The sequence below is a fragment of the Gymnoscopelus microlampas genome (assembly GCF_963454915.1).
Source record: "Gymnoscopelus microlampas genome assembly, chromosome: 4".
In the NCBI taxonomy this organism is placed as follows: Eukaryota; Metazoa; Chordata; class Actinopteri; order Myctophiformes; family Myctophidae; genus Gymnoscopelus; species Gymnoscopelus microlampas.
The window spans coordinates 3,681,533-3,701,893 of record NC_139941.1 but is presented as its reverse complement, the minus strand read 5'-3'; the positions used below and the strand labels follow the sequence as shown (position 1 = coordinate 3,701,893).

Here is a 20,361-nt window from a genome sequence, read left to right as displayed (position 1 = left end):
AAATAAATATAAATAACATGGCAGTCCATGTCAAAAAGGTCTGACCCCTGCTGTACAGGTTAACCATGGATCACAAGACGGTCATCTGTCATATAATATGACAGTCATGTATCAGGGCTATGTACAGGTCATATCGCTAAATCTCAAAATTCCTGTTAATAATGGTATGGTGGTTTGGATCAATTCCTATAATAAAATAAAGTGCAATGGGGAGATGATGTCATCAGATCGATATGATTGGATCTGAAGCAGCCTACTACACGTTCAAAACGGACAAAGGCTGTCGCAGATGACCTCACATCACAATGGAGATGTCTGCACTGTTTGTAGGAGATAGTGGGGAGAGTAAAACCTACTGTATGATGTGAACAGCCTTCCTTATGTATATGTCATTCATTGGGTTAACCGTGATATGGACAAATAATTTCAGTATTATTCAAATTAAACTGTATCCCCTCCCCTGTATCCCCTCAAGTACCTCTGGGGTCCCTGAAATTATTTTAAAGTAACACTAATTTCAGTACAGTTTTTGCATACCCACCTGTAGCAGGTAAATGCATGGTGATTCAACATTGTTTGGCTTTTGAAGCGCGACCAACCTTGTGTATGGAAGTCCATAGGTCCAAACATTTTAAAATAAATACCACAATGAAATAAATAAAAAAAAACACAAAAGAAATGAATAGAAAACGCAGTCAAATAAAAAACATAATGCAACAAATATTTTTTATTTTTTTATTTAATTGTATTTTGTTTTTTTTATTGCATTTTTCATTTATATAATTGCGTTTTTAATTTATTTCATTGTGGTATTTATTGTTTAATTCTTGGACCTATGGACTTCCATAATTGTGGGCCACCGTACTGGACACAAAAAAGAGCAGATCTACAAGCTAATAACGCGTCGCAGCTTGTAGATCTGTTCATTTCTTTTTGCAAAGCCCCCAGGCCCCAGCCAATGAGCGCGGTATGAAGAAACGGAGAGGGCGGGGTGAGAGCCCAGCTGAGCCAATGAGAAACGTAGAGGGGCGTGGTCTGGGATCGGTTCAGTCAGATGTCAGAGCACAGTTCTCAGTGAGAGAAAGTCCGGCCGTCCCGTTTGTTATTTTGTTTTTATTGTTGTTTGTTTTTGTTGTCTGTTTCCTCCCCTACTGGAACAGCGCAGGGAGGAGTGGAGCTAGCCTGTCTAGCCCTGTCGTCATGGAGATTTTGAGAGGAACCGTGGCCGGGAAACCCACGAAACCATCGTTTGTTTCCTATGTCACGCCGGAGGTAAGAAGAGTTTTTTGGAACCTCACCCTTCATTCACCGAAAGCTCCCGAGTTGAGGTCCCGCTTCGTACGCTGCCGGCAGAGTGCGACACCGGCGAACGGTGGCCAATATTTTGAATGTTTTACCTTATTCCGCACATCGTATCCAAAAAGTAAAGGTCGTCCCCTCTGCTCTCAGATGTTTGAAATGTTAGCGGTTAAGAACATTTAAGCGACGGGTTGAAACAAGTGTTTAAATCGCCTTTTTTAGTCAGTCTGTGCCATGTTTTCCCCATGCAGCCAAAACGGGAGCTGTCCGACACCTGCGGACGGGGGTTGACTGGCCACAGGCTGACTAAAAAAGGCGATTTAAACGCTTGTTTCAACCCGTCACTTACATTTTCTTGACCGCTAAAATGTCAAACATCTGAGAGTAGGTGGGAATACCTTTGTTTATTGGATACGATGTGCGCAAAAAGGTAAAAAGCAACAACATTGGCTGGTGTCACACTCTTGCCGTCACCCTAAAGTAGAGGAACCTCTCGGAGTCGGAGCTAGCTTCCTTCTCTGCTGTCATTACACACACATTGGTGACCTATATATTATCTGTTTTCCCAATGCAGGACTTCAGTTGAAGTTCAGTTGAATCTGTTCTTGACTGTAATTCGCAATGAACAAACGAAAACAACCACCAAATGTTGTTATTCGCTTGAATAATCGAGCGTCGTCATTCAGCGCATTCGCCGAACTAACACGAATGGCGTCAATTGATTGAATAGGTCACCAATGTCGGTGTAACACGGCTGACCAGTGCTAGCTGAAATGTTGCTAGCAAACGTCAATAAATGAGAGACACAGGCTGAGGCGAGGCTGGTAATGTCAGACCGCATGCTGTCACAAGTAGAGCTGTGGTGATCTGTTGTGATCTGTTTAGAGCTGTTGGGGATTACTGTTCCGGGCATTGTTGTCATGTTAAGCTTGTTAATTGTCTTTATAAGCTCATGTAAACTTGGGTCGGTTGGTTTAATCATCTCGGATTAGTTTAGATCAGATTGTCTGAACACTGTACAATGCAACCTTACTTTGTACTTTTCTGGTTGATTCATTGGTTGTAAAACGATAGAAAGGGGTTATTAATAAACACATCCAGAGCTGTAAATCACAACAGTTTAGTTATACAGGAAGATGAGTGTGGGAGTAGCTTTCTCACGGGAAGCAGGATATGGAGGTTCAGTTGGAAACAACTGTCACTGCTCTCTTTTCCCGTTGACAAAGTTAGGCTCTGTGCATGTCTTGTACTGTGTACACACACACACACACACACACACACACACACACACACACACACACACACACACACACACACACACACAGAGTGGTGTACAGTAACTCAAGTACTGTACTCAGTCATGTACAAGTTCAAGGTACATTCTTTCCCATGTTTTGATACTTACTAATACTCCACAATTATTGCACTTTTTAACTCGACTACAATTATTTGACAGCTTTAGTCACTCATTACATTGCAGGTTTAGATTGTTAATACAAAACATAGATTAACCAAGTAAGCCCCATTTAATATTTCGGCTATTTGAAAATACCTTGTAGATCAGCTATTTTCGATACATTTTGCAAAACATTTAGGTAATTTTACTTTGATACTAAGTACAATTTGACTCAAATCACATTTCTAATACAGGTCGTTATTACAACAGAGTATTTTTATATTGTGGCATTGCTACTTTTACTCAAGTAAAAAGGGGGAAAAAATTGAGGAGTGGCAAAGAGCATCAGCCAGGATTGGAATGGTGCCCTGGATTCTGCCTGTAGTACTGTACACTCCCTAGTACAGGCAATGGCATTGGAAAGTCATGTACAACTTTATACTGTAGATCCTCTCCCCATGCACTGGAATAGATGGCCTACATATGAAACTGAGCAGAGTGGACAGGGAATAATATACCGTGTTCATTTTGGGGTCTTAAGTATAGAGGACGTGCTTTACATATTGTCCAAGTGCCACAAGTTTAGAGGCAGACGCCTGGGGTAGATCTAGAAATCCATTTCAAAAATGTAATTCAAGTTTCTATTTGAGAAGATTTGACTTATAAGCAAACAAATAAATAAACTGTTTGTCAGATAAAGAACATTTAATTAAGTATGTATTAAACGTCAATATATATTATGAAGAGAAGAACGTTTAACTTTCATTGTACAATGGACAAGCAAACAAGTACATACAACACACGCATGAACTGAACTTAATTTTAAGGCCATTGGGGATAATGGTTGCAAGTAGTTGCATTGCATGTTGCAAGGAGTTGCATTGGTGTGGACTGACCTTTATTTAACCACTCTAACTTTCATGTCCTACTGGGGATTCGAACCCCCCCCCCCCTGCACAAATGCTGAAATGTTTACCACTCGGCTAACAGAGCCTGTCTCTATTACGACATCCATTGGTGGCAGTTGTCTCCAGACATTTTGTTTGACGGTTTATGAATAAGGAAGTCGAATCCTACTGGCACCGCAAAGATAATCCAGAGATCCTTGATAAATTCTCCGTTATTGACACATGCGGTTGCATGGCCATTCTTTGCCTTTTCATTGTGGTTTTAATGGGCCGAGGCCTGAATGATCGTTTAATCTCCAGTACTTTGAAAGGCGGTAGTGTTCAAACTTTTAATATCTGCCACCCACACACGCCCATTGACGCCATCCTCGGGTCACCTGTGTCAATGTTGGATGAGCAGCAGCACTCACCATGCAAAGCATCAAACCAGTATGACTATATAAGAAGCATTTAATAGGCTGAAACATTTATGAAATGGACGCGAGGTCGCGAGGAGCCTCTATTTCCTCCAAAAGTGTGTTTTAAGCTAAGCTTAAAATAATGCAAAATAAATAAATAATACTAATTCAAAAATAGCAGATCTACAAGCTCACAACATGTTTGTCACTGTGACACATTGTGATCTTGTAGATCAGCTATTTTTTTTATTAATCAACTCTTGAAAATGTTAACCTATATGACATGCCCAGGGTTACAGGTCACATCAGCTCATCTGCATAATTTCAAAAAGTAATAATGGCTGATATATTGGCCCAAACCAATATGAAACATTTAGGCTGACAGACTCCCTCTGTAAAGGCCAGTCCACACCAATGCAACTCAATGCAACTACTTGCATCCATTAACCACCATGGCAGCTGCCAGGAGTTGCATTGGTCCGGACTGGCCTTTAAACTGTTTTGTAGCAAGGAATTGCGACTAGTTGCGTTTGTGCGCTCTGGCCTTAAGAGCACATGATCAACTATAGTGCTGCTGCTGGCCAAAGGGCAATGTTCAACTGAACTGTTCAAGTTCACTTCATACACACTGTTATGGCTCCATTTGTACCCTCTCCAGAGTTAAAGAGTTGCTGTGTAGGAAAAGTTTTGACCTCGAGCTGAATTCAAACCAGTGCCACAGAACTCAACTACAATTATTTGTTGCAAAACACCCCAAATAATGCAGTATATACAGCAGTTTGCCAGTGGCTATAACTAAGAGCCTTTCGTTCAGGTGAGCTCCTAAAAAGGCATAATGCTGTAGATTAGAATCTCTAGCTCTCAGTTCAAATGATGGTAACAAAATCACACCATATTATCAGTTTAGTCATTGCTAAGGCAGGCTATGTGGGCTAGAGTCTAAAAACTCCGAAAGGGCTTTAAAATGTTTCGGAACAAAACACAAATGAAAAGTGTCTCTATGAGGTTATTAACCCATTGAGACCTGGAACGCATCTGTGTCACTTTAGATTTCTTTGGCTATTCAAAAATAGCAGATATACGAGCTCATAGCGTGGCACCGAGTGCCGCGCTTTGAGCTTGTAGATCTGCTATTTTTGAAAAAAAAATGTTTTCGATTTTTTTTCAAAAAACTGTTAGGATTTAGAGGAAGGAAATGGGTTAAGGCCATAGATATATTCACCCACATAGAACACATTGTCTGCTACTGTTCATTGGAGCAGTGTGTCAATGCAGCCGCCATACCGGCAGGGTCAAGCCATGCCTCATAATGCATATATGCCCCATGTATGGAATCAGGTCTCTCCGTAATTAAAATAATCATAAAAACAAAACATACTGTATGTAAATTGAACCAGGAGCTCTCTCCAAAATTAAAACGATCATAACTCATAATGCATGTTGAAGCAGGGGGAGGTCTCAATTAAAATCCATCATAACTCATAGTGCATGTATATCTACTGAAGCAGGAGGTCTGTCGGCTATTATAATCATCATAACTCACTGAATTCTCAACCCCGCCTAGCTTACACTCCACTGAACACAATTGTGTTCAGCTGTTCATGTAAATGCTGATTCCAAAGTGGATGCACCGAAGTGGATTCAAACCCCTCGGTGGCGGGCAGGTACTTTACCTCTGTGCCACCCGAGATCTAAGCGCAGGGATCCATCCAACTGTCATTCAACATTGATGTTTGAAAGCGATCTGCAATATATCTGACACCCGTTTGAGCAGACCTCTCAAGTTTCAGGGAACTGATTTTAAACCGGTGAAATATTCTAAAACCCCTGCAGTGTTGTCTACGAGTATTTAGTTATCAGGAACAGCATACAAGCTGTTAATAATTAATTAATGGCTCTGTAGGTAGCTTTCTTTCACATACGTAGTTTGAAACTACGTAGTTTGAAACTTCTAATGACACTGAATGTGTGAGACTCACAGGAAGTGATGTAATTCCATTTCTAATGATACTGAATGTGTGAGACTCACAGGAAGTGATGTAGCTTTAATCACATGAACACTAGCATTCCCTATTCTGGGCAATTGATAATTGGGGAACATTCTGACAAAAAATAAAATGAAAAAAAGGTGAGCATTCGGCAAAATATGGCATAGCGCCGGCTATGAGCTTGTAGATTTGAAAATTCTTGAACATTTGTGCAAATATATATATTTTTTAAAGCGAACATTTGTAACTCAAATCTTTGCTTCTGGAACAAAATATTTTGAGATGGGGGTCCGCGGCCAAATAAATACATCTAAAAATGTGGTGCTTTTCCATGTCAAGGACCCCCAAAATTATATGTATTTGGCCACGGACCCCCATCTCACAAATGTGGTGTTCCAGGGACCCCCAGAAGCACAGATCGGAATGTGTGTGTATGTAATATATCTTTTTTTTATTATTATTTTTTTATTATTCCCCCAAAGATTTGCACACATTTTCCACGATTTTTCAAAAACATTGCAGATATACAAGCTCATAGCCATGAGCTTGTATATCTGCTACTTTTGAATAGCCAATGAAATCTTAAAATGACACAGATGCATTCACAGTGTTAATGGATTGAAGTGGCTAACTGCACTGCCACTGACTGGTGCTGTTTTTTTTTGCAACCCATTTTTCTTTCACCCAGTGCCAATTGTCGAAGTAATCCTGGGTGCTACACTCCCTCTGCCAGCCTAGGGAGAGCCCAGAGCCGAGCTCATGCCTCCTTCAATGCATGAGAGCTAGCAAGCCGCTTATCACCTGACAGGGGGGAGGTTCCCTGGTTAGACGTGGAAGCGCGTGGAAGGAACACGTTATTCCAACCAGTTCCTTTCCCCTCCATCCGGCGCCCCGGGGAGGCAGTATAGAGACCAGGATTACTGCATGTTTTTGTGAGGGTACCTACCCTGTGCTGTTACACATAGTGATATCCTCATGTTACATTGGAGCCGACGCTCCGATCCAGTGGCACTCAACACAAGTGCAAGGAGCAGTACGGCTTCTAGGGGCTACTACCGGGCCTTTTAGACTCTTAGGGCCATATTTTGCGTGTGTTAAAGGTAGGGTAAGTGATTTACTTTGGTTAAAATAAGTGTTAAATAGCTCTATATTCTGTAATAGTAATCATTGCTATAGTGTGTTTGTTCAGTAAAAGGAGTCTCCCATGTCTCTCCAGCTCTTTATTAAACAGAAAATGCATTTTCAGTGCTCTCTCCTGATTGGCTTAAATGTTGTCACCTACCTGAAAATGTACTATATTCTGTTTACTAAAGAGCTGGAGAGACCCCTGTGACCGAACAAACGCTCTGTAGCAATGATTACTATCAGAATATTGTACTTTAACCTTTTTAGCAAAAAAATAATAATAATACAAAAAAATATAATTTACCCTACCTTTTAATTACCAGGTCTTATGACTTAACTTGGAGTCGTGGTCAATGCTGTTTCTCTATTTTGAGTGGCCAAACAACATTGGCCACGCCTCCAGGTCTTAAGATAAGACATAAGACCTGGTAATTAAGAAGCAGAAAATAGGGCCCTTAGTCTTATTTGTGTAGCTTTTTAGCGGCGCTAGCCGCTCTATATCTTTAGGTAAAGGTATAGAGCGGATCCTGCTCTATACCTGACTTTGTCCGTGTGCGTACGTCAACGTTCTGATTGATCAGGTGCGTCAACAAAGTGATTGGTCAAGCTTCACGTGACACATGGCTATAAACTCATTATAAACACATATCGATGACAAAATGTATCAAAGGCGCCGCTACCTTCACACAGGGTGTGATTTTTTATGGTTGTGAGCTACAATATTATAATAGCGATGTCTAGGCAAGGAAAAATAGGCTGTTCTATCAAGAATAGTGAATAGTGTTGATAGAACGACCAAAATAAAACAACGTCTTTTGATTTACAGGAAATCAAGTCAGAGACACCAAACACACCAAAGAAGGAGAAACACCCTGATCTATTACCAGGTAAAATTACATTTTATTTCCTTGCTTATTTAAAGGTGCTGTAAGTGTCATATTTTGAGGTTAAAGTAAATAATATAAATAAAATAAATAGCTCTAGTAAATTGTGAATGTATATTTTCAACCAATCAGGAGAGAGAACTCATACAGGATAAACAACTGAAATTGGAAGTGATGACACAAATAAATGAGCAGACAACATTGGAATTGGAACACTATACATTTGTGAGCTGATAATGGGGTTTTCTCTGCTGATTGCATGAAATTATTTAGTTCCCGCCTGAAAATGTATTTTCTGCTTATTAAAGCTGGTAGGGATGGCCAAATGGAGACATTTTATTAACCGATTACCGTTAGGCCTTAACGATTAATTAATCGATAACCGTTAAGAAAAAAGTTGCGGTAAAAAAAAAAAACATTTTCTTTTCTCTTTTTTTTTTTAATGGCCAAAATACATTTTATTTTTAAGGGCCAAGTCTACACAGTTTGTTTTGTGTCTCCAGCAGAGTTTCTAGTGTCTCTATCTCTCTCTGGAAGAGGTTGCACATGAACTCTGCAGCCGCACTGAGGCACTCCAACACAAACGATACCAATACAAAAACGAGGAAGAAGAAGAATAAAGTGGAAGTTACGTGTGGTTGCAGGTGTAGACTTGGCCTAAAAACACTTTTGGCCCTTTTTTTTTTTACGATTAATTTTAATTGTTAGTATTAATCGGTTGGTGATTTAACGGCGGTTAACGGTTATCCGTTGGCCATCCCTAAAAGCTGGAGACACAGGGAGACCCCTGTCATTGAACAAACATCCTATAGCTACGGTTACTATCAGAATATGACATTTTAACAAGAAACGTTTCGTTTTAACCAAAAAATATCAAATACACTACCCTTTAAATGTAGTTTGTGAAGCACTTGGTAACGCTGTTATGAAAACCAACATGCAAAATAGTAATCCTCTTGCACCTCTTGTATGTGTGGCGCCTCCCGCAGGCGAGGTGGTGTTCTGCAGTGCTAGCACAGTGGTGAAGGAAACCCAGGACGACCTGTCCCAGCGAGGAGTGTTCGGGACGCTGCTCTGCACCAACTTCCGTGTGTCGTTTGTTAGCGACGAGGAACCGTCGGAAGACGCGGTGAGACCAACATTTTATCTGCTTATTTGCCTTCAGAGAAAATAGTAGATCTACATCTTGTAGAACTGGTGCGCCTATTATGACATGGCCAGGATAGGGCTATGGTCCATATGGTTGAAGGACCACTGGACCAGTTTTCAATCTTATTTTCATATAATTGGTAACTTGTCACTATTAATGCTCATTATAATATGGTACCATTTATGTCTACTCACTCTGCATCTCCGACGAGGGCTGTGAACAGTTCAGAGACCTGCCTAGCAGTGCCTAGCATCATCGGTGTGCATGTTTAGTCATTACAAACGAGATTTAACGCTTTTATTTTAGAATTTTAATGAATGCAACAATGGTGGCTTCTATTTCAGCATTGTAACTTTCCAGGAAGAGAAATGCTGTAGTTTCTTTTAGCTTAGAATCCCCGTCGATGATGTCATTGGTAGGCAGGTTTTGAACTGTTCCTTAGCAGACAAATGATATATATATATATATATACTGTGTATATATATATATTTTTTTTTTTTTTTCAATTTATCCACACAGAACCAGAGATATCGTGATCCACAGATTTCTAGCTCCATTCACTCCTTGGTTAACTTATTACTTTAAAATCCTGTATCTCGGCTCCTGTGTAATTTTTTTTTTTTACCATGTTATTTTGGTTGAAACATGCTATTTTCAATTGGCTGCAATTATGGAACGGATTACCGCAATCGGATTATTTTTTTCCACGATTCTACGAGACTCCTGTGTGTGTGTGTGTGTGTAATGAGGGGATCACCGCGAATACTTTGTGATTACTTAAAAAAAAAAAAATTTAACATTGAATGTAATGCTGGCAGTGGGGGAAGTAAAAAAAAAAAACCCTCTGGCAGGGAATGTGTTAAGTGTGTGTTCACACTGACTGCCTCTTATGAAAGAAAAACAATTTTCCCGCTGAAAATGACAGGCGCAACATCCTCCACCCCCGACAGCGGGGTGGAGGATGGCTCACAATCGTCTAGATGTCTTGATGAACTCGTTTTAAAGCTTATTACTTCAGGCTATGTGAGGGGCAATTTGAAGACCTGTTGCAGAGGGTTGAGCCAGCAATCTTGAGTCAACAGTTGCAATTTATCATGATTGGTAACGCACTGACCAGCACATTTTTTTAAAAGGTCTTGTACACTTGCGGTCTCCTTTTTGGTTAGTTATTTTTATGTAAAGAGGCAGGGCCTTTTTTTTATATATATATATATTTTTTACAGTGTGAACTTATTTTTTACACGTTTTAACATTTCTTGGTTGATGGCAAGGAATAATGGTCTCAATAGTCTCAATTGATTAAATAAAAAGGCGTTAATTGTCCGAGCTGGCTCCAGTGCCTTCCTTCTACAGTCTCAATTGATGCTCAGTACATCTCAATACACTTTCCATTTAATTTGTTGACAGTTCTTTTGTGAAACACATTAAATTTCCGCTAAACAAACTTCCCATTTACCATCTACTGTATATTCTGAGTCTGTCTGACTATATTCTGGTACTGAAAATGAAGAAGTACCCATACTCAAGTTACTCAGAGAAAGCCACATTGACCCATAACAGAAGCCATTTGGAGAAGTGTGTGAATGACTCATGTCCTAAATTTCTCTCGGGCACTACTTAAAGTAGTTCTCCTGCATATTAATTTCCTCTTTCCAGGTGAAAACGGAGTCAAATGTAGTATTGTCTTAGTTTCTATAGTGCAGTCTTAAGTCTGCTTTTGATGCTACTGTCCCTCCATGCAGTTGCATTCATGAATAGGTTGATTGCATTCACTCTACCGTCTACTGTAAATGTACACTGTTTATTTAATGCAATCCATTGCATTTTGGGATCCCGGGATTCTAACCCAGGTCTCCCGCGCAGGAGAAAAGGACTTCTACCAGTGAGCTAAGACAGTACGCCCAAGGGGGAGATATTGAGCTTTGGGGTTCAGACAATAGCAGTAGCTGTCCTATCCGACAGACGGCAGGGTCTAAAAGTGTCAATAGAAGAGTAGGGAGGGTAACCGGAACCGGAACGCTCGCCCCCAAAACACGCTCGCCCCATTTTGTCTGCGGACCGCTCGCCCCCAGCGGTTCTTCTATTCTTGTATTCGTTTTACTGAGGATAAGGTTGGGATTAAGTTTAGGGTTAGGGATAGTTTTACTGAGGTCAAGTTTAGGAATAAGGTTAGGTTTAGGCATAGTTTTACTGAGGTTAAGTTTAGGAATAAGGTTAGGTTTAGGCATAGCTTTAATGAGGTTAAGGTTAGGAATAAGGTTAGGTTTAGGCATAGCTTTACTGAGGTTAAGTTTAGGAATAAGGTTAGGTTTTGGCATAGTTTTACTGAGGTTAAGTTTAGGAATAAGGTTAGGTTTAGGCATAGTTTTACTGAGGTTAAGTTTAGGAATAAGGTTAGGTTTTGGCATAGTTTTACTGAGGTTACGTTTAGGAATAAGGTTAGGTTTAGGCATAGTTGTACTAAGTTTAGGAATAAGGTTAGGTTTTGGCATAGTTTTACTGAGGTTACGTTTAGGAATAAAGTTAGGTTTTGGTATAGTTTTACTGAGATTACGTTTAGGAATAAGGTTAGGTTTAGGCATAGTTTTACTGAGGTTTCACTGAGGTTAAGTTTAGGAATAAGGTTAGGTTTAGGCATAGTTTTACTGAGATTAAGTTTAGGAATAAGGTTAGGTTTAGGCGTAGTTTTACTGAGGTTAAGTTTAGGAATAAGGTTAGGTTTTGGCATAGTTTTACTGAGATTAAGTTTAGGAATATGGTTACGTTTTGGCAGCATAGTTTTACTGAGGTTGCATGTAGGAATAAGTTGGGCCTCATGGCTCGGCAAGGCTTACTTACTATAGGTTTACGGAGGTTAGGGTTAGGAATACCTGGTGGTGACCGTTTCGAGGTCACCAGATTTGACCTGGGGAAAGCGTGTTTTGCGGGGAGTGCTCTTGTATTGATAGGGAGAACATTATACAGTATTGTATTAACCTACAGATTGGTTAAAATCTGTGAAGTTTTATAACTCTAAATTAAGTAAATAAATCCAAACCCACTCTAATGGCATTCTTTTCCATTTCAGACTCAGCTTTTCAGAAACAAACTCTACGGGCCAAACGACATCCCTCTGTCATGCGTGGATCACATCTATGGAGGTACACAGCTGAACAAAAGCCGCTTAGCTCGATTGGTTCAGTCTTTGACTAATGATACGTGGGACAATGTGTGGTATGTGTGCGTATTGTCACCATGTTGGTGGTTTTGGCTTCAGGGTATGAGGACAAGAGGAAGTTGATCACCACAGGAAGCCTGGCGAAGAACAAGTGTCCGTCTAAGCTCATCTTCCACTGCAAAGACCTGAGAGTGTTTACCTTCGTCCTTACCTACTCTGAAGAGAAAGATGCTAAAAGAGTATGGACACCCTTCCCTTACGTGTGTGTGTGTGTGTGTGTGTGTGTGTGTGTGTGTGTGTGTGTGTGTGTGTGAGTGTCTCAGTCTCAGTCTCAGGAGTTAGGTATGAATGTAAAGTATGATAAAGACAGAGTTTGAGTTTTGTATGTTTTGTATTGCTACAAGTATTTTATAATTTACTTGACTAATAGCATGATATTTAAAACAATGTATTTGCTATTAGATTCACATGCATAACACACACGTTTGTGTTGATTTGCTTACCTTGTAGATCTTCCAAGGAATTGTACACCACTGTTTAGAGCCGAAGTCTTTGAAAAACCTCTTTGCCTTTTCTTACTGTGAAAATACCGCTTGTCCAGGTAAGTAATTCAGTGAATGTTTAACCACATGAACCCTAGAGCCACTCACTCAACTCACCATTCCATACATTGCACCATATTGGGTCACATGCACTTTTTCTCACAGTTTTTGAACGATAATAACAAAATGAGATTCCCGACAACTTGATGATTATTATTTTAATTATTTCTCAGACAAAAACTAGAAAATACTGTATTTTGTTTTTGTTTATCTTTTCTATATCATTTATGGTTAATGTATAGCGCCTAAAACCAGGAAGTAACAGTTGGAGTTTTCACAGGTTATAATCCTACCCCAGTGACATCACTGGAGTCAGCTCTTCACCACAACTTTGGTGGCGATATACAAATGTAATCAGTAACCGAAACTCGTTCAGGGTTAATTAACCATTACCCAATAAGAATAGAACACTATTTAGAATGAATGTCTGCGAATCACTCAGGGTCCCAAATGAGCTCTCGCCAGGACTGCATTTGTGGTCTCGTGAAACTGTTAAAGGAACCCAGTATAGCCAAATGTGGGTTAATGTAGTCTTTGTGGAGTAAATGGAGGCCATCCACCACCACTCTGTCGTTAGGATAACTTTGTTTACAAATACATGCGAGAGAGGTTTGCTGTCACAAACTACTACTACTGTAGATCATGATCTGCCATGCTGCACGTCTCCTCATGCGTTTATAATATTATACATAATTGCCTCAGTCATCAAACCATATAATCTTTGATTAATGAATCGCTAAAATATTGATTTAGATCATAAATGTATAGCAAAACGCAGTGTAAAGCGCGGTCCATACTCCTAGTACGCCTATATAACTACTAATTGACGTCATTCAAAGCTTCGGTTCGGTCCCAGAACTTTTCCTCGGAACCTGTGCACCTCCAGATGTCCTGACTCTCGGAACTATAGACTATAGTCTAATATGTAAATAGCTCACAATGAGTCGTGCTGTGACACATTGTGTGCTTGTAGATCTGCCACCCTCGGTGCCAGACTCCATGTGCAACCAAGAATAAATCAGGCTTTAGTCAAACGGTGACGAAGTGAAACAGAACCAGCCTCTAAGCAGCAGAGTGCATCTCATTAAACACAAGGTGAAATTTAGTTACTCAGAGCTAGATTACACTCGCAGCTCATGTTATGACGTCCAAATGACATCCAGTCATTGCTTCTTCTTTAATCTTATTGTGATGAATCTCATATCGAGGATTTGTTATTGCGATATTATCGTATCCTGAGTTTTTGATATCGTTACATGCCTAGGAACTACACAACTCAAACCTCTACCAAAGTATCTAACTGGTAACTAACGCCTAGTTCAGACCAGTGATTCACTATGCGAGGAAACGGTTTTACAACATTGCAGAGAAAAGGTCAGCGGTCTGAATCATCTTGTTGAAGGTTGGCTGATACAGGCTGAAGTCACAAGAGATTCAACTTCTCAAATCACAAGCAACAAGTTGCAACGCATTTCTGATCACACTCAAACACATTGCTCACATGAATGTGCCATTGTAACGCCCCCCCCCCCCCTCTCTCTCTCTCTCTCTCTCTCACACACACGCGCATACGTCACACACACATGCACACACTCGTCACACACGCATGCGCACACAAATGCACACACAGTCTAGTGAATCGTGGGTCTGTCTCACACACACACAAACTGTTATAGACGGCTAGCCTCTTTCTTTAAAGGACCACATAATGGAAATATATATATATATATAATATATATATATATATATACAGTATATACAAATATGTCCATGTACAGACCTACTTACTTATGCATTCTTGTGAATAGAAACGCCAATTTCAGAGCCATGTCATGAAAATTCTTAGGGGGAGGAATTGTCAGCCTGTCCATCAATTACTTTAGCAACAGTTAGCAACACATATACATGTGTTTGTGTGAAAGCATCCAGTGTTTGTCGTGTTTTGTAGAGAAGCAGAGGAAACAGAGGACCATGATGTTTGACTGCGCAGAGGACTGGGCTCTGGACATGAAGAGAAACAGAGGCGCCTGTCGACTGGTCACGGAGAACGACAACTTTGAGCTCTCGCCGCAGTGAGTTCAGTGTTTTACAAGCAGCTCATGTCAAAGGCACAAGTCATAGAGCAGGAAAGGTAACGCACACCTCACCCTAACCAAAGAAGGTTAGGGTGAGGTGCTGATCACTGGGAATAAACTTTAAAAGTGGAAAAAGAGTGCTGCGCACTCTGGCTCCATATACAGTAGACGTTTCAGCCTACTGGCTTTCCTCAGAATCAACTACATAGTGATGCAAGGCGTGTCAGGAAAGTATACCCAGTTGAATCCAAAAACACAGAGCATTGATACTCCCGGCTGGCTACTATTATTACCCTGGGCATATAAAGGGCCAGAGGATTACAAATGCAAGCTCATTTTAACTACATTTTAACATGGCATCCCCAGTGGTGGAAAAAGTACTCAAATATTTTACTTAAGTAAAAGTACCAATACTGCAATGTAGAAGTACTCTGTTATAAGTAAAAGTCCGGAATAAAACATTACTTGAGTAAAAGTACAAAGGTATTGGTATCAAAATGTACTACCAAAAGTGAAAGTACTAAAATGTTTGAAAATAGCAGATCTACAAGCTCACAACACGTCGCGATGTGACACGTTGTGAGCTTGTAGATCGGCTGTTTTCAAATAGCTTAGGTATACAATAGGGCTAAAGTGGTTAATGTATGTTTTATAATGTAAAATGTATATCTGCAAAGTAACTAAAGTTTTCAAGTAATTGTAGTGGAGTAAAAGTACAATATTTGCCTCTGAGATGTAGTGGAGTAGAAGTAAAAGTACATACAATTGGAAATACTCCAGTAAAGTAAAAAATACCTCAAAACTGTGCTCAAGTTCAGTACTTGAGTACATGTACTTAGTTACTTTACACCACTGGGCAACCCTATTTTGGGCACATATTCTAAAATAGCTATTTTGTGCTATGTGTTGTATGAAGTATATAGTGCAGGAACGTAGCTATATTAGTTTTACTTTCGAAAAGTGCATATTCCCTGATTCAGCATGATGTAATGTAAATGTGTTGAACGATAAACAAAATTGTCTTTCTTTCTTTCGGCAGCTTGCCCCAGTTCTTCATCGTACCAACGAATGTTACTGAAGCAGACATGTGCCAGTTCCAGGGAAAGGGCTTGCCAGTAGGTGCTCTTCACTGTTCCATTTGTTTTTCCACTGCAGAGTGTGAGAGACATGCTACATCTTGAGCCCATCTGTGCGGCCATTTGGTGATGGTTTTGACCTGTTTTGTCCCTCCAGATGTGGTGTTGGTCCCATCACAGTGGATGTGCGCTCTTCAAAACATCAACACTGCCCATTCTACCGGAGGACACTGTTGCACAGGCTTACATGGAAAAGTAAGAGCCGGCCAAGTAATATCTCTGTGTACGATGTGTAACAATAATAATAAAGTACGTCATAGGCTCTATTCACAGCAGCCATATGGTGAAGACATTCACAGGTGTTACCAATGATACTAATGAAGGCTCTGTTCCATTCTGGTCAAACAGAGTCAGGGTGCTGATATTGTGCATGTTGGCTCACTGGAAACACTCTGCTACTGCTACACCAGTGGGTCTAAAGTTGGGGTCCAGGGACCCTCATGGGCTTCCAAATGGCCCCTTACGGGTGTGTAACTCTGAGAGTGTACAAATGGACCATTTGTACACTCTCAGAGTTATGGGGGTCGTGGAAACCACTGTGCTACACTAAATGGAACAGAGCCTTCATTAGTATCATTGGTAACAACTGTGAAGGAAGTGATAATATGGCTGCTGTGCATAGACGGATTTCCGCGCGACGTCATCACAGAGCAGAATGTGCAATCTGCGCATGCTCGGGGGAAACGAATTGTTGCGCCGTTCACTCTGTTGTTATGTTCGGGAGTTAGATAGCCATAATTCTGCTATTATAGGCATAATAGGCATAATGCTGCTATTATATACAAACAGATCCAACTTCCGACAAATCATTTTTATTGAGTAAACAAGGTATTACAAACCGCATAATTTAATCTACTTTCATTAAACCCGGTGAAGATCATTTCTTTTTTGAATGGACATTTGACCAGAGCTGCTGCGGGTAATGGCGCCCTCTATAGGCTTCCCCCTCCTCTGCGCGGTCATATCCTCTCATGTTTACTAACAGGAAACCTGTCTATAGAGCCTATTGCAAAAAAGGTGAGGACCATACAGGTGGTGGACAACATCGAATCTAATAGAAATACAGCCTTTCTCTTCCTGGAAACTTAACATGTTGAAATATAAGCCATTGTTCTTGCATTAATACAACAACAACAAAAAGATGATTTAGTGTGACCAAACCTACCTACCTACCAACCAATGATGTCACTGGTAGGCAGGTTTCAGAACTGTCCACAGTCCTCCTCTGAGACAGAGCGAGTTGACAGAAATGGTGCCATCTTATAACGAGCATTAGAGAGTAGTACATGTAGGGCTGAAGTGGTTAATGCATGTTTTGTAATAATAATCCAAATGAATAATCCAACTAGTAACTAAAGTTTTCAAATAATTGTAGTAGAGTAAAAGTGTAATATTAGCCTCTAAGATGTAGTGGAGTAAAAGTACTGAACATTGGAAATACTCCAGTAAAGTAAAAATACCTCAAAATTGTACTTAAGTACAGTACTTGAGTAAATGTACTTAGTTACTTTACACCACTTGGTTGTGTTTTTGTTGGTGTGCAGAATGCTGACGGCAGTGGCTCACAACTACTTGTTCTCTGTGAAGACGGAGGATCTGTCTGATACACTGCCAACTGTCCAGGACATCCAGCTGGCCTACAGCAAGTTCACGCACTTCTTCCTTATTGGTGGGTTTCCCTTTGATGTCTGCCAGTAGCATTTTTCGTGCAACTTTACAATAAGAAACATATTGTTGCTGTTGGGTGGGAAACCTTGGCTATCCAAACCCGTCATTTTCAGGGAATGGGAAAAAAAGAACATGTGTCTCCAAGGGATGCAGTTTATGTAAGTAAGTAGGTCGGAGTTGTCGGTATTGGCCCAGAACGAGGGTGTCTAATTTTCAATGCGTTAACCCCCTGAGAGATGGATTCCTGAGGTGGAGCACATCTCAGTAAACCAAACCGGGGCTACTAGTACTCATACATTGGTGGTGCCGCACCCAGAACCTTGTGGTATAAAGACGAGTGCTCTACCGACAGAGCTACCAGGACATGGGTAACTATATTGGATCCGGACACCCTGATCCAATGTTTTCATTATTTAGTCATAAGCTCTTGTTATTAATACTTTTCATTGGTTAAGTATTTATAAACCCCACAGACACATTTAACCTAGCCTGGGATCGATACCGTTTTCGGTTTTCTGATCCTTTTTGGAGCGGAAACAACTTCACGTCATCAGACGGCCGGAACCCCATGACCGGAACCAAGCATGCCAGAGATTTTTCAATGAAAAAACAAAAGTACTCGGGAGCCGAGATACAGAATTTTTAAGTTTTAAGTTAACAAGGAAGTGGATGGGAGTCTAAATCTTCGAAAAATCATATCTCCTTGGTCTTTGGGTCAAATGAAAAAAATAATAATAATAATAATTTCTCAAAAAAACACAGATCTGCGTTCTTGGCAGCCAAGTGATAGTATTCAAAAGAAAGCAGATCTGCGTTTTTGGCAGCCAATATGTTAACCATCCTGGAGACCCTATTTTGGGCATGTTACTACAGGTGAACATTTTTCAAAAATATCTACAAGCTAGTTGTGAGCTTGTAGAATGGCTATTTTTGCTCCTTTTGGGCGACACTGTCTTCATAATGAGAGGATAAAATTGGGTATTCATTTGTGAAAAAACATTAAAAAGGTGAAATATGGAGACATATGGAGCCTGACAGTGTCCATATGTTGAATTGCTGGGTCTTGTTAGTCATTTGTCCAAACGTTTGATCTTGCGCCTTGCACTGAAATGGTGAAATCTATGCAATACTAACAGCTTCCAGTGCAACCTTGGTGGTTAATGTCCTGACGTTTCTCCCCCTTTCTTTTCTTTAGACAATACAACAGACTTCTGGGTTTCCGATATGAAATGGTTCTCATCATTAGACAGCTGTGGATGGCTGGACATCATCAGGTCTGCTAGGAAGAAAAGCTCCCTCAATGTTGCATTCTCTTCTGTATTATATTGAATACAGACTTGTTGTATTGACACTTGTGCTGATGCGTTTCAGGCAGTGTCTTCAGAAAGCACTGGAGGTTGTGGAGTGCCTTGAAACGGAAAACACCAATGTCCTGATAACAGGTAGGTTATTAATCCTCTCTCTATCTCTGTCTCTCTGTCTCTGTCTCTGTCTGTCTCTCTGTCTCTCTGTCTCTGTCTCTGTCTGTCTCTCTGTCTCTCTCTCTGTCTCTCTCTCTGTCTCTGTCTCTATCTCTAAATTAACATACAGACCCCCATCTGAAAATAATTTGTGCCAGGGACCCCAGTACAAGATTTACGTCGTTAAAACTTTCCAATTTGTTAAATCTTTTTCAAGATAAAAAGACAACAACTAGCAGATCTACAATTTCAGAATCTGCCGCGACACGTTGTGAGCTTGTAGATCGGCTAGCCCATGTACTGTATATAGTACAATAAACTGATGTTGATGCTATATTAACCCTTTAAGACCTGGGACGCATCTGTGTCATTTTTAGATTTGAGCTAATAAGCATTATTTTACACTTTGGCTATTCAAAAATAGCAGATATACCTGCTATTTTTGAAAAATCGTGAAAATGTGTGCAAAATATCTTTGAATATATATATTCTTTTAAAGCGAACATTAACTCAAATCTTTGCTTCTGGGGGTCCCTGGAACAAAATATTTTGAGATGGGGGTCCGCGGCCAAATTCATATCATTGTGGGGGTCCTTGACATGAGAAAGTTTGAGAACCACTGATACAGAAACATATGTTTTTCAGAAAACTGTTAGGATTTAGAATACATTTTGCAGATTCGGAACCTCAGGCCTCAATGGGTTAACACATTTTGCTGGGGACCCACTGGAACACCCTCAAGGACCCCCGGGGGTCCCTGAACCCTACTTTGAGAACCACTGGTATAAAGACAGGACACTGTGGGCAGAGAGGGGTGGAGGTCTGGAATCAGACGTGGGGGGGAAGTAGCAGTTAAACAGTATGTGTTTGAAGAACCATCCGGTCAGCTACCGGTGGGCACACCCCAGAGAAAACGGATCAAAGGCTGGTTCACTAAGACCATTTTATCATAATTATACAGTCAGCAAACAGTCTCTGTGTGCACTTTAGAAGTTAGAAACATATGGCTGGAAGACCATAGGACGAAAACCCCACATTTATCAATGGAACGTAGAAACCAGCTTAAATTCAAGCCCAGGAATCGTCTCACATGTGATTTATCAAAGGGGCGTTTC

At 40.4% G+C, this 20,361-nt stretch overlaps 1 protein-coding gene across 1 annotated transcript in view; it reads left to right on the top strand.

Moving 5' to 3' along the window:
• Nucleotides 1–1,069: 1,069 nt before the first annotated feature.
• The window catches only part of mtmr12 (myotubularin related protein 12), a 29,528-nt gene continuing 10,236 nt past the window's right edge, over nt 1,070–20,361 (top strand). Inside the window, exons 1-12 of the mRNA XM_084054581.1 lie at nt 1,070–1,272; nt 7,941–8,001; nt 8,988–9,127; nt 12,216–12,288; nt 12,405–12,544; nt 12,816–12,906; nt 14,856–14,979; nt 16,022–16,097; nt 16,216–16,313; nt 17,663–17,787; nt 18,982–19,060; nt 19,158–19,228. Coding sequence (XP_083910707.1) covers nt 1,201–1,272; nt 7,941–8,001; nt 8,988–9,127; nt 12,216–12,288; nt 12,405–12,544; nt 12,816–12,906; nt 14,856–14,979; nt 16,022–16,097; nt 16,216–16,313; nt 17,663–17,787; nt 18,982–19,060; nt 19,158–19,228 — 1,150 coding nt within the window. The 5' untranslated portion in view covers nt 1,070–1,200. The remainder of the gene's footprint in view (nt 1,273–7,940; nt 8,002–8,987; nt 9,128–12,215; nt 12,289–12,404; nt 12,545–12,815; nt 12,907–14,855; nt 14,980–16,021; nt 16,098–16,215; nt 16,314–17,662; nt 17,788–18,981; nt 19,061–19,157; nt 19,229–20,361) is intronic.